The 15238-nt window shown below is 35.9% G+C and overlaps 1 protein-coding gene across 1 annotated transcript in view; it reads right to left on the bottom strand.

The window, feature by feature from the left end:
• LOC106672155 (transmembrane and TPR repeat-containing protein 2-like) overlaps window positions 1–14334 on the bottom strand; it is a 91316-nt gene extending 76982 nt beyond the window's left edge. The window contains exons 1-2 of the mRNA XM_024225733.1: window positions 14304–14334; window positions 13115–13250 (exon numbers count right to left, since the gene is read on the bottom strand). Coding sequence (XP_024081501.1) covers window positions 13115–13250; window positions 14304–14334 — 167 coding nt within the window. The remainder of the gene's footprint in view (window positions 1–13114; window positions 13251–14303) is intronic.
• Between the last annotated feature and the right edge of the window lie 904 nt (window positions 14335–15238).

Genomic DNA, 15238 nt, shown 5'->3' on the forward strand with positions numbered 1-15238 from the left:
TGAGAGAGGGAGGGAGTGAGTGAGAGAGAGAGAGAGAGAGAGAGAGAGAGAGAGAGAGAGAGAGAATGTGAGACAGGCAGAGAAACAAAGAATAAGAGGGAGAGAGGTGAGAAAGAAAGAGAGAGAGCGAGAAAGAGAGGGAGAGAGAGAGAGAGAGAGAGAGAGAGAGAGAGAGAGAGAGAGAGAGAGAGAGAGAGAGAGAGAGAGAAAGAAAGAGAGCGGAATTGGTAAGAAAGAGACAGAAAAAAATGTGAACTAATGAGACAGAAAAAAATAGATATGTATTTTAGTAGATTTTTTGTTTTATTTGTTATGTTTTGTTCTTAATGAATAAAGATGAAAGGTGCATTAAAAATATAATAAGAAGAAATACCAGAAACCGTTCTCTGTAGGTATTTACCTATTTTATTCCATTTATTTTGTCGAAGTTTTAATGGTTTGAAAAAAAGGAGAAAAATATATTTAACAACTTCAGTCCTTTCTCTATTAAGACGTCGTTATTTTGCCCATTCGCAGGCTTTAAATTTGAACAATTAAAAGGCCAAATCACGATTAACAGGAACGGGACGAAAGGTCGGGATTTTATGAATCCCTCGATGGTTATAAGTAACGAGGCCTTTAAAGAAAAGGCACACCGCAGTTATAAAAAGTTTCGAATGGGGTCATTTGCCACCCTCAGGGTGATTTAAAATTTAGCAACTCGCCCAGGCGCTCCTCTCAATATGATTTTCATCGCCTAACTTATGCAATATCTTCGGTTTCTTAATCGATTGCGTGTGTTTCCTCAACTTTAAACGAGGAATAATTGATTCTGTAAATTGAGGCCACGTGAGCTCCTCGTGGCTTTAACATTGTTTAATATTGGCCATTTTCAATTTATCACGTCATATCGGTGTGTGCCATTTAAAACTTCTTATTTGTTAAATTTTATATTTTACAATGTATATTAATAAATAATATAGTGATAATGAAGCAGTTTATTTAAAAATTATTGAGGCTAGATAAGGTTGGGTAACCGGGCATGCTTAAACCCACTTCTTATTATCTTATTCTTAAATCTTACCTAATCGTCCCCGGCTTCAGAGTGTAAAACGGCACCGAGTTTTGTGAAATCAGACAGATACAAGCATTCCTTATCCCTTGCTTTACATCACCTGCAGACCCCAAAACCATTATCACCACCTACGCGGACGATATTGCAATTTTGTCTCTTCTATTTATATTCATATGGAAGCCACCTGCAACTTCCTAGAACACCTTTAACTTATGCAGGACAAGACTGAAGGAAAAATGTACCCAATGTACGCTCAGGTTGAACTTCCATTCAAGTCAAATACTTAAGAATATACCTTGAGACATGGAATCCCTTTACAAGATTTAAGCCGGGAACACACCCGATGCAACGCTATGCGCCGCTACCCGATGCCATCCGACGTCTTGTCTCGTTTTGGTAGGATGTGCACATCTATGCGACGTCAAGCGCATACCATTTACCGTCACACAGCGTGTATCACAATAATCAGTATTGCAATCGCAACGCCTTTTTTGTTCTTAATGCATTATTTTGAGCAAAACTGTAAAATTGTTGGTCTAATTTTATGAGCACAACCATGTTATAAATTGTTTGTTAGACATAATTATTTTAAGTAAAGTTATTCCGGTGTTTTGGTAAATTTTCTTCCTAACCATCATAATTAAACAATTTGTATAAAATGAATTTTTGATTTCGTTTAATTTAGTTTACATTAAAATAGGAATGTTTTAACTATTATAACGACAAAATTACATATACTTAGTTTGAAATAAACTACCAAAAATATGAAAGTCTTTTTCTGAAGCTACTCGACGAAAATGGTGAAATTTTATGAGCAAAACCATGAAATAAATTGTTAAATTCCTATATCAAAACCTCGTATTCCGATGATTAAATTAATTTAAAAAAATAAAAACGAATGAATTTTTGATTTCGGTTAATTTGGTTTATATTAAATAAGTATATCGAAATAATTATAACGACTATAAAAATATGAGTGTCGGGTTCTTTTGTCTTCAACTTTACTCGATGCTACCCGACGAAAATTTGGACAGTGGGGACGGCAGAGTGTAGAGTAGGGTAGCGTTGCGTAGCATCGGACAAATGTGCACGAGGGTAATACAATCTTAAGGAAAATTGGAATTTGGATTTGTGTCGGGTAGCATCGGGTAGCGTCGCATAGCGTTGCAACGGGTGTGTTCCCGGCTTTAGGAGACAATATCTTACCAAATGACTTGGACTACTACAAAATCTTCAAGGACCAAAATTCGTGATGAACGTCAACCCTAAATTAACATTATATAAGACTTTACTAAGGCCACTTTGGAGAAAGGAGTGGAACTGTGAGTTTGCGCTAAGCGATTCAACATGTACATCCAATCCTTCCAATCAAGTCCTCTTGCAAATTGTCCAAGCTAAGAAAAGTACGACACTAACCTCACTGTCACAACGACCTCAATATTCCTTTCAATAATGAATACATCCTTTCCCGATTCCAAAAGTTTCATATTGATTTTTCGATCCATTCTCACTCTATTGCTCGAGTCCTGTCTACAAATTCTCATCCCTAGAAACCGACACTTCGTCTTAACCGACGATGGCCTCGAGACCTTGTTACTGAGTACGTAAGTACATTAGCTACTTTCTCATGGCATGTGTCCTCCGAGTTCAGCGCTGGCGTTAGAATTAGTGCAGTGTGAAAAAACGTATTGTGATCGCAGTTTTAGTATATTCTAATGTATAGGCTTCAAACTAAAAAAAATCAAATAAACATAAAAGCCATTATATTTATACTACAATATGATTAAACTAATACCTGGAAATAGAGAATTAATATTTCTTTAGGAAAAAAACTGCGGATTAGCTATTACAAAAAAGTTTTAAAATAAACCTAAACTTAAAATAAATTTTTATTATTACGTAGCATGAAAATTAGTAATATTAAAAATGCAAATAGGCAAAGAAGAAAACCGATCACTGTCGAGCCATAATAACACCTGTGGAGCAACTATTTATTTATGTTTTGCTAAAGAAATTTGTTGTATATTGCTGATAATTTTGAAATAATTTAATAATATGTAAATAAAATTAGTTTCTATGGTTTAGTGACTATTTGAGTTTCTACCGGTTTCATAAGGTTTTTAACTTAAAAAAAAACATGTAAAAACAGACATCACTTTTAAATATTTATTTACTTTTTACTAATTACGAGTTTACCGTACGAATAAAAAAAATAAAAAAATCTAGGACAGAAAGTTTTCTTTTTGCAAAAACGGATTTAGTGCTGGTGTTCTGTTTGTACGGGAAAGTTTACGTCTATGTGTTGGAACTCCGTGTTTAGGGGCCTTTTCTTGTAGCTTCCCATAAACTAGACCTCCTACCCCGTAACCAAGGCTCGTACACTACCTTTATCCCACCCCTGCAGCCATTACTCCCATCGAACATTTTAATATTTCCTGGTCCCCCGTCTAGAAAAGTTCTTTGTTCTCCCTCTACATCCGGAGCTAAACGGGCGCGGTATAAATAATCAAACAAGCGGATGGGGTGCTGGGGTCGAATGCAGTTGAAACTTAGATTTATTCGTTGGAAATCCACTTCGTTACTGTTAAATTAATAAAAAACTGATAGGATAATTTACTTTATATAACATACAAAAGCATCAAGTAAACAAAATACAGTATTATTGTAATAAACAAACTTATAATTCTGTACTAAAACATATATAAAAATTAACCGACATATATAAAATATAACGTTCTATCAGTGTAAAATGAAAAATTTACGAGGTAAGAAAAAAAATTGTATCTAGATTGTTCTCTGAAACCTTCCTAATTGTTAATACCATACATAGCGATATTGCTTGCTAAGTGGAACTCAAAGAATAGCATGTGTAGAGCCACTATAGCCATGCGTATAACGCTAAGTGTACCTTTAGAATTATACACATACTTATCCTTCACCACTACATATACTAACTCAAGAGAAAGTGGTTCAGCTTCACAATGACTTTACAAGCTCTTGCCTGGGCAACTATCCACAATCCTGGGCTACATAAAGGAAAATCTGAGGGATGAGTCACAGTCTGACGCAACAGTAAATATTCCATTTGATGGAAGCAATAATAAGTATTCCATCTGATCTTAAAATTCCCATATTCAAATTAAACAAATAAATTTGTTCCTGCAGTCTGTATTTTCAGTGCTGTTCAGAGAATATCATGCCTGAGAACTGTGGCAGTGAAAACAACACTCATTGATGCCCTGAAAATCCTTCTGAAGCTACCGCAGTATTACTCTTCTTCACCGTGGGAGAAGCTAGAGCCACAATTCTAAGTTTGATGCTACAAGCTTCAATAGAGTAACCAAAGCTGTGGGGGATGCCTGTTGATGCCATGTCCCAAAACTTCTGATTTGATAACGTTTCAAGTTAAAATTCCTGATAGAATAGACTGGAAAGAAGAGATCACGTTTAATGCCGATTAATTCTGATATACAGATGGCAATCTTGGAAAAATTATGGGTTAGAAGCTTGTTTCTATGGAAATAAACCAAAAATGGACTTCATATGCCGTGGAAAATATGCCACGGTCTTTTAAGTGGAACGTGTTGCTATTAAACACTGTGCCAAGGGAATTGATTAAAAATTAAATATTACTGATTGAAAAATAGCAATATAATCGACCAGCTGGCCTCACCGGTAGCAAGGTCGAGCCCTGCCAGATAATGGGATAACAACAAAATTAAAGTTTGCTCGATGTGTCCCACATAATAGAGGCGTGTCATGCCTTGGCTCCATACAGAGAGCGTGTAGGCATGCCGCCGGATTTAAGAAGAGTCCTCGAGCACGGTAGCGAGTTTCAGAGTCCCCTGTTCCGCTTTTTAGGGGAAATTGGGGTTTTCTATTGTATATAGTATGTCTTATGTGTTATGTGTCTATATGTTTTGTCTGTGTGCATGTATTTATTAGCGTGAATGGCGAGGGGTGAGGGTGAATATAACGTCATCATCGCCCCTCGAACGATAAAAGCGAGTGTGTGTTCGGGGTCGATGGCGGAATATTTATAAAAGTACCCCATCGACCCCAATCTAGTTTAGGTTAAGTGTAGGTCGGTGGAGGAATATCAAGTACTCCACCGACCAAACGGAACGAGTGTACTGTATGGATGTATTTAAGTGTATGAATGTATTTATTTGTATGAATGATGATGTTTGAAAGTGTAAATATAGAATATAGACTTAGTGGGAAGCTGAAATGACCTAGATGCCAGAAGCCCCAGCAAAAAAAAAAAAAAAAAATTACCTTGGGCACCAGATTACACAGAGCAGAGGGACAACAAACAAGCCGATAAATTTACCAAGGCTAGTTCGTTGAGGACACCTATTGGCCATGAACACTTGTGATTTACCATACTGCCAAAAGCGTAGAACCATCAGGAGATGGGATGTATTCCAGGTAGAGGCATGCGAAAAGGTTCATTAAAAGACCATCGCGGAAACTAACAGCAGAGTTTCAAGGATGAGTTAGGTCTAAAATAATTACTAAATTACTGCACTACTGATTCACACCGCAGACTCCCCAATCATATGCATAGACTCTACGTCTATAAAATGTATATATATATATATATATATATATATATATTTATATATGTACAGATACATATTATTGTAATTTATTTATTGATTAACCAATATATTCTTAATTATTTATATATTTATTTAACTACTTATTCAATTACTTATATATTCATTTATTCAGTAACTTATATGTGATTAAATTGCTGTTATTTAACTAGCCCTTAAAACCTGTCATGTTATTTGAGACATAAATTCAACTATTCTCCGATAAAATTATTCAACATTTCTATTTTGTCAGATAAATTTGAATAAATTTTTAATAGATTAATTGTTGAACAATTTTATCGGTGAATTTAAATTCAAGAACTGCGCAGGTTGAAAATGATTCTGAGCCAATGGTTTGGATTAACAATCAATGATTCAAGAGGGTTGGGTTATTGAAAAATCCGCAATTAAAAAATAATTGCTTCTTTAAATTATTCATAGAGAACGTTTTAGTCCCACGATGGACCCCATCTCGAATTTTTCTTATTTTTTTTTCTTGATATTCTTCTTGATTTTCAGCAGTTAGCGACCCCAATAAAATTAAATTAATCTTCAAAGTGCAATTCTTCGTTAGACACGGAATTACCACTAGCTTGATGAATAAAATAAAATATAAAAATTAAAAAAAAAGTAGAAAGGGAAATTAAGTGTTGTTGATGGGGTAGCCGTGGCAACCGCTCAGGGGATGTTTGCTTTAATCCAAGGTTTCAGGTGCTGAGAAGAAAGGAATACTGATAAGACCCCCGCTAAGCCCTCCCATTAGGGCCAACAGTACCGGGTAGCCTTCTTTTGACTAATTAAACCGCCCTTTTAAAACCCCTTCAAAAGCAGACGAGTGGTCGTTTGAGTCCAGTTCTTATGCACAATCTTTTAATTACGCTTTTAAATAAAACAAAAGTGCACTTTTTGTTTTTTCAAGCGTTTTATCCAACATTATTGAAAAAAAGGGAATCCTTTAATTTTCTTTCCAGTTTGTTTGAAGTTGCCAATAAATTTAGTTTGACTCCATTTTTCACTAATCTAAACACAATTCGATACATTTCAGGTTTATTTTATCTAGAATTTTAATAACAAAAACATACAATATATGAACATGTATATATGATGAATTGAATTATTAGTTCTACCAACCTGTTTTAATAAATAAAGATATCGAAAAGTTAGTAGGATTCTGAACGACAACTTGTTTTACTTCATATTCCAAAAGGGCTTTTTTTCTTTGAACAACTAAGTTTTGTTTACCAAAAGTCAATTTCACCAGTTTCTGGAGAATGTAATAAAATAAATAGAAGGTTAAAGTAATGTATTTTATGTAAGGTTTTGGTTGAAATGAAAAGTTAGTGTCACGAGCGGGGTTCGAACCCACAATCTTCGGCTTCGATCCCACTCGTGATACTAACTTTTTAATTTCAACCAAAACCTTACATAAAAAGATTAATTAATTTTTTTTGACTGGTGCTTCCGACATCTAGGTCATTTCAGCCCCCAACTATGTCTATATTCTATTTACACTTTCAAACATCATCATTCATACAAATAAATACATCCATACAATACACTCATTCCGTTTGGTCGGTGGAGTACTTGATATTCCTCCACCGTACTATACTCAATCTAACCTATATTGGGGTCGATGGGGTACTGTTATAAATATTCCGCCATCGACCCCGAACACACACTCATACGCTCTCAACGTTTGAGAGGCGATGATGACGTTATATTTCACCCTCACCTCTCGCCATTTATGCTAATAAATACATGCACTCAGACAAAACATATGGACACACAATACATAAGGCATATTATGTACGATAAAAAACCCAATTTCCCTAAAAAGCGGAACAGGGGACCCAGAAACTCACTGCAGTGCTCCAGTACCATTTTCAGATTAGATAGCATGCCTACACGCTCCCTGTAGGGTGCCAAGGCATGACATGTTTCCAGTATGTGGGACACATCGAGCACCCTTTCTCTTCATAAGGGGCACCTGCGCGGGATTTGGCCCAAATCTTCTTTATTGAAACATTAATGAGTACTGCAATATAAACCATAAACTAGTATTACATGGTACTTTGTTTATATCTTCCGAACTTTCCAAACGAACTTGTGATTTATTATCATCGAACTGATGGCCTTTCAACAACTAGATAACAAATTTTCTTGTTGTTTCTGAACATTTATTGTTTGGAAAAACCCTAAACCTTTTTATTATTTATCATTTTTTGAATTCAAGTTTATAAAAGAAGTCAAAATTATTAAAGCGTCTGGTCTTAATCAATAAAAGTCTGGGTCATTATTGGTCAATATCAATATCTAATCAACCCGGAGTGCTTATAAAATATAAATAACTTTTGTTCGAAAAGCGTTAAAGGTTCTAAAACATGCTTTCAATAATATTGTGAGTTAAGTAATTTTCTTTAACTTGATTGAATTATTGAAGTTCAGTATTGAACAATTAACTATCGTTCAATATCAGTATTGTTTTCTCTAGAAAATCAAACATGTAAAATATAAAAATTTTTAAAGAAAATATATTGCAATGCACATTCGTAAATGTTGACTACTAACGCATGTTTATAAAGCTTATATAAAGCCGCCTGATTTCATTATCAAGCATTTCTAAGGTAGATATTGAAAGTAGTTAAATTTTAATTTTTCATTTTATTCAAAGCTTTAATCAGCCTTTCCCACACAATTCTATACTTTACGAGATAGTCATTTTTATTGATAAAATGTAATAACAGTGAAACCAAGGCACAAAACAAAGCATTCATCTCTCTTTTCAATAATGGTTTCACTATAACTTTGTAGCATGTTGAAAAAGGTTTATTTCTGAATTTTAATAATTTTGAAAGTGAGAAAAGCCAGGGCCACCCTCCAGACCAGACCATCGCGACCAGGCCCTCTGACGCCAAGCAGCAGTAAAGAACATGATAAAAGAAAGATGGCAGCGTCAGTGGGGCGGGTCGTCCGAGAAGCTTTTCGATTCGTTGATAGCCCCCCGAGAACCTGAGCCGGAAACAAGGAATCGTCCTAACGCGATTAAGAATAGGCCATACGCGGTTGACACACAAGCACCTGCTCTTGACCCAAAGCCCGCGCAGGTGCCCCTTATACAGAAAAAGGTTGCTCGATGTGTCCCATGTAGGGGAAACATGTCATGCCTTGACTCACTACAGGGAGCGTGTAGGCATGCCATCCAATCTGAAGATGGTACTCCAGCACTGCAGCGAGTTTCAGAGTCCCCTTTTCCGCTTTTTAGGGAAATTGGGTTTTTTATCGTACATAATGTCTTATGTATTGTGTGTCCATATGTTTTGTCTGAGTGCATGTATTTATTAGCGTGAATGGCGAGGGGTGAGGGTGAAATATAACGTCATCATCGCCCCTCGAACGTTGAGAGCGTATGAGTGTGTGTTCGGGGTCGATGGCGGAATATTTATAAAAGTACCCCATCGACCCCAATCTAGGTTAGATTGAGTATAGGTCGGTGGAGGAATATCAAGTACTCCACCGACCAAACGGAATGGGTGTGGTGAATGGATGTATTTATTTGTATGAATGATGATGTTTGAAAGTGTAAATAGAATATAGTTGGGGGCTTCAATGACCTAGATGTCGGAAGCCCCAGTTAGGGAAAAAAATTTACCTATTCATGTTCGACATATCGTTAAAATTTGGTTCGTTTTTTGAATTAGTGAAGGGGTATAAAAAATACGGTCAGAAAGCTATAATTAAAATATATTTGGTTTAATGCAAATAACATTTAACTAGGTCAACGATAAATACTTATTTTTTTATTTAGATGAGACGGCTACAGATATCATTAAACGCTGGAAACTTATCCGAAATAAACGTGCATTTCCAGTAATATTACGTTTTGACTGAAAGTGCAGAATGTCAATAGGCCTACCAGAGACCTGTTTGAACCGCGCCAGACCCGGTGATGTTGGGTAGAACTGATTGATGAACTGATCAGAATAAAGCGTAGAACATCACACCCACCCATCCACTTCTGACCTATTTACTCGTTCTAAACATTAAAGATCATTGATAAGGAACAATAACCTTAAAGGAAATAAAGCTCTGAAAGATTCACTTTCGGAAAATTGGTTCAAAAGTAATACATGTTTACAAAAAGAGGCCATAAAACGCCGAGAAGTTGAAAAAAAAGTGATGGTACAAGGAAATGCTTATGGCTTTTTCTTTTTGACGTTATAGTATTTGGGCTTTAAAAATTATTTGAAGAAAAAGTAGCTTTTCTTATGTAGGTTTGCTATTATCTTTTTTTTTTCAAACTGTTGATTGAAATGTTAATTAAATACGAAATGTAGTTGTATTTATCAAAGCCGTTTTACATTGTATTGTTATTAGTAATTGCAATTCATAAAAGTCTAGGCTTGATGAGTGACTTTGGACGTTCTTTGCAAGGGGACTTAGAAATTGCCAGAAATACGTTTCCTCTTAAACTTTATATTCCTTTTAGCACAACAGTTTTCAACGAAAACAACAGGCATGCCAGGGAAAGCATAATAACTTTTGACTTTTCGGTTCTTCTAACCCTGTCGGATCTTACTTCACAAAACGGAGCCCTTTTGATGAATTCCACCAACCGTTCAGCCCCTTCCGTATAAAATATCGTCAATTAAATCGAATGAAACACCGATGTCGGGAGACAATATTTTATTATTCAAGCCGGGGTGAGCTCGCATCAAGACGTCCGGGTCGTTTTGGACTCGGTCTTATCATGGTAATGCATTCAGGCTCAGGTCTAGCCTCAATGACGGCCGTTCATAAATATTAAATGTATTATAACCGAGGTTCCTACTATTATATGTAATAACCGTTCCGAGATATCTAGACCGATTAGCAATTACAAAATTTCCCTCCGGGCCTTTTTTTCCTCACCCTTTTTTTATCCATTTCCCTGCTGTCTACTAGCCAACACGTGTTTCATCCCCTACACCTTGTTTTCTTCAATTGGACATATTATCTACACAGTATTTTTAATTTATTATCGTACTAGATTTTTTACAATACGCCGGCAACTAATATTCACACTTAAAACACCCTTTACTTTTCTCATCTACTCTATCAGTATAAAATTCAGAGCATCACCCCTGGTTCATGGTATTTTGCCTGAGCAAATAAGGAAAACTATTCAAAACTCTAGTGAAACAGAATGTTAATGTACTAGAAGGCTGGGTTAAGGCTCATTGCGGAATAGACGAAATGAAGAAGCTGTCAGACTGGCAAAATTAGCATCTACTGACGAGAGCTTAAATTTGGCATATTTATAAGTCATCAATTATAAATAAGCTTTTCGAAAAGAGTCTAGAAGAATGGGAAAATATTTGGTTAAGTACAACTAATGGAAGGCAGACAAAAATTTCTTTGCCAAATTGCACCACTAACCAGCATCTTAACTGAACACGGCCCAAACAACTCCTCATCATGCTCCTGCACGTCAAATTTCTCAATTTGCACCAAGCATAAAACCTCTAGTATATGAGTGCCCACTAATAGAACAAGTGCGTAGTGTTTGGATACGGAAGTGCCTACTGCAAGATGAGAAGGACTTCATGAAGAAAGAATATTACGATTCAATTATATTTCGTGGTCCGATTGACAAAATGTTTCTTTCAATCTATAAATTAATCTTTCTGTAAGGTATTGGGTGAAATGAAAATGTTAGTGTCACATGGGGGACTCGAACCTACGACCATCGGCTCAATACGCCGTTGTTCTAACCACTTGAGCTCTCGTGACTTCGATCCAATCGGACGCCAACTCCCCATCGCAACCCACGTTTTGAAATTTCCCTCCTTTTTGCCATTTTTCAAATGTCGTGTAATCAGGATTCGATTCTCGGCGACCAATGAAATGGCCACGGAGAGCTTTAATGAAGATATACTTCGTTTTACTTATTAAATCCATTATATTTCGTGGTCCGATTGACTAAATAACTTCTTTCATTTAATTAATCTTTATGTAAGGTAATGGTTGAAATGAAAAAGTTAGCTTCACGAGCGGGATTCGAACCCACGACCTTCGGAACAATACGCCGAATATACTCAATATTTTGTATGAAGCATGTAGAATAAATTATTAAAATAAGCATCTGCTCTGGCGAGATCTTTTCGATCTAAAACCACGCACTTAAGAAAAAATCTAATTCGGATTATGATTATCCGACTTCTATAATCGTTTTCGGACTACTTGGTCTATTTGACGAAACTTCATTTGCAAATTTATCAGGCTTCGCTATAAATAATTTTAAGGTGAGATTAAATAATTAGGACAGTTAAAAAAGACTAGGAACGTACGATTTGTTTTGGTAACGGAAGTAATAAAAAATTATGTGGTACATATTTATGAAAAAACTACCCAACAAAAAATACGGAAGACATATAAAAGACAACTATAAAAGTAGTAGTAAATCTTGCCTACATTTCTTGCATTTCGAGTGACTCCAGTTCAACGCGAAACGTGAAGACATTTCCAATCGTAAAAAAATGCATTGTTAAATTTATGAAACCTATGGTTTTTATTGGGCATGTTTATCAAATTTAATTTCTACTTTACATTCTGTTAGTTTTTTATTTATCTTTTACATATTGCATTATATTTCTAAGAGCGGATTATATTCATCAGTCTTAAAAATGTATTTATTTTTAAGTATTTTTTTTTCAGTAAAATGTTGAAAACACTTTTATGGATTGTAATACCTTCCTTCCTTGTATTATTCTGGAGCTTTTAATGGTTAAAGTTTTTTTTCTTTTTCAAACGAGGGTTCCCAACAGCAGAGGTCATATCAACTCTCAGGGTGCGGGTGTTTTTCAAAAACGGCCAATTGTAAGTATCTCCGGTTCGAATGCAGGTCCACTGGATTCGAACCAAGGACCTTTACCTTATAGTGACGAGCGTCTTGTCAACGCCTAAACCGTTGCGGCCACCACGCCCCAAATGATTAATGTCTGACATTAACTTCATTACAGTTCGTGGTCCGATTGACCAATTAACCTTTTTCAATTAATTAATATTTATGAAAGGTATTTATGTCACGAGTGGGATTCCAGCCCACAAAGCATGACATTAATTTTCATTCTCTTCATAATAAAGGAGGCCTCAACAATCAAGTGAAAATAAAAGGGTGGATATCTGAAATGTATTAGTGTTTCTTGAATCCAACAACCTAATCGGCGTTTAAGCTCCGAGGCGGAAATCGAATAAATGTAAAACAACTAAAAGTTAATCGTTCGAAATAATTGTACAACAATATTTACTGTGTAACATCAATATGCAAGGGTGTCACGACGGCAAGGGGTGGACCGGTTCGGCACTTGTGTAAGTCTAATGCATACGAATGATCTCATCTCAGTTGGCACCTTTGTGTAGATTCTCACACCTTTTCCGAGGTACAATCGTCCTTGGGTTCTCCCGGATCCGAACAACTTACAAGTCACATGTGAAAAGAACCTCCACGTATTTGATTTGTGAGGTGAATTTCCAAACTCCTTTGAACGCCGTCGGCTGAATCCGCCCTTTGACGGGCATTATAATTTTGTTAGCTCCGACATGATTTCCTTTCTTTTCTTAAAAAAAAAGTCAAATATTTGTATTATACAAGCAATTGTTACAGGATTTAAAAGAATTTACTAGATAAAACACATTATCATAAACAAAAGTAAATTGTAATATATGACTGCTTGATAGTTATCTGATAATTTTAACCGTAAACTGTCGATCGTATTCGCCCACTTGAAAATAAGACGACACATGGGCCAAAGCCTTCACTCGTAGAGATGTGGCTTGGTGTGTCACACATAATTGAAGGGTGTCATGCCTTACATGCTCCTTACAGATGTCGGCGAAAGTAATCTCTCGCACAACATTTGACAAGTCGAGATAGCACGATCCAGTTTTTGTGGTCCGCGCTGTGTGTAGCCTGTTGACAAACTGAATGATACGACAGGAAATTATATGGACTGTATCTCCTCCGAATTTCTGACAAATCTTTATTTGCTTTAGATTGGGATAGATCTTGCCCGTTGCAATTGAGGTTCAAATTGTTATTTTCACATAATCATCTCGCTGATGTTGCGACAAGCCACGGAAGGTCATATGACGATAAAAAAAAGGCTGTTTAATATATTTTAGTCTAAATTCGAATTTTTACCTTTTTTGGAGAAAAATTATACAGGGTACCTCAGAAACAGTTGAACATCAAAATTTTATATACGACCCAATACATCTTGACAAATCATTTAAAAGAATATTTTACCCGAACAACAATAGTGCAATAGGATTTTAAATTGTTAAAAAATGACAAAGTCATAGATAAAAGTTTTCGAAAAGCCACTCATTGGTTCGCTATTTATTAATAATATTTTATGTTTGAACTGCCTTGCGTAAAGGTGCAAAGATTTGCTATTTTTAACCGCTCTTTCCTGGTTCTCAATCGAAAGAGTCAGGGGAGCATTTTCTATCCTTTGCCGCAGTTCTTCAACTGAAGTTGCTGGGTTATGATTGGTAGACACAGTTTTTTAAATGTCCCCACAGAAAATCGTCAAGTGGAGTTAATTGGGTGACAGAGGAGGCGAGATCGGGCCATGAGATCCTATTCCGTAAATGATGATTCAAATAACCTGCTAGAATTATGTGCGAAGCTTCCACCATGATGGAGATTCATTCTTCATCGTTTTTGCAGAGGAACATCATGTAATAGTGTTGGTAATACCTCCCTCAAAAAATTGAGAAACTGAGCACTATTTAAAATATTTGCGTAAAAATGAAGCCCAATTATTTTTTTACCAAGAAGCTCATACCAAACTTTGATACTGTGAACCACCTGGTGATGACATGAGTACGAAAGTCTCCTCCTGCAAATTCCAACGGTTCTGTATACTATTAGAGGTGAACTTGGATTCATCAGTGTATAAAATGTATGGAAAGATATTTTCTTTAGCATTCCAAATCGACGTTTATGCAAGGAACGTTAGAAGCCTGTCATAATTAGATTGCTGATCATTTATCCCCGGACAAAATGAGAGGGGTACTGCTTAAAATTGTAAGTCCGTAGTACATATATATAATTTTATTTTTTGACTTCCAACAAAGCGAAGAGAGGAATTCGGATTTTTGCGAACATGTGTTTTCAATTTAAAATCTGATTGCACCATTGTTTTCAGCGTAGAAAATCCTTTAAAATGATGGGTGAGGATGAATAGGGTCGTATTTGAAATATTGAAGTTGAATTGGGACTGAGGTACAACGTGAAAGAATGTGTGTTTTGTTGGACCGGTGGAGGATAGCAATTTACCGACGAAATACATTTTATAGCTAAAAAATTATTTAGCTTTTTTTAATGACTTTATGTATTGCATATTGGCCAGAGAAGATTGATGTTATTGTATTGTACACATTTTTTAGAGAGAAGGGAGCGTTCAGAAAACTCCACGAACGACGATGGGAACAAACGCAAGATTGTAGAAATTTTTTTTTTTTAAATTTTTTTTTTACAATGGATTCCAGAAACTGGAGGAGTTCCCTCCTGAGCAGCTGTACAGCTTATTGTACTTTA

This window comes from Cimex lectularius, unplaced genomic scaffold (genome assembly GCF_000648675.2).
Source record: "Cimex lectularius strain Harlan isolate CLEC.00 unplaced genomic scaffold, Clec_2.1 scaffold90, whole genome shotgun sequence".
Taxonomy (NCBI): domain Eukaryota; kingdom Metazoa; phylum Arthropoda; class Insecta; order Hemiptera; family Cimicidae; genus Cimex; species Cimex lectularius.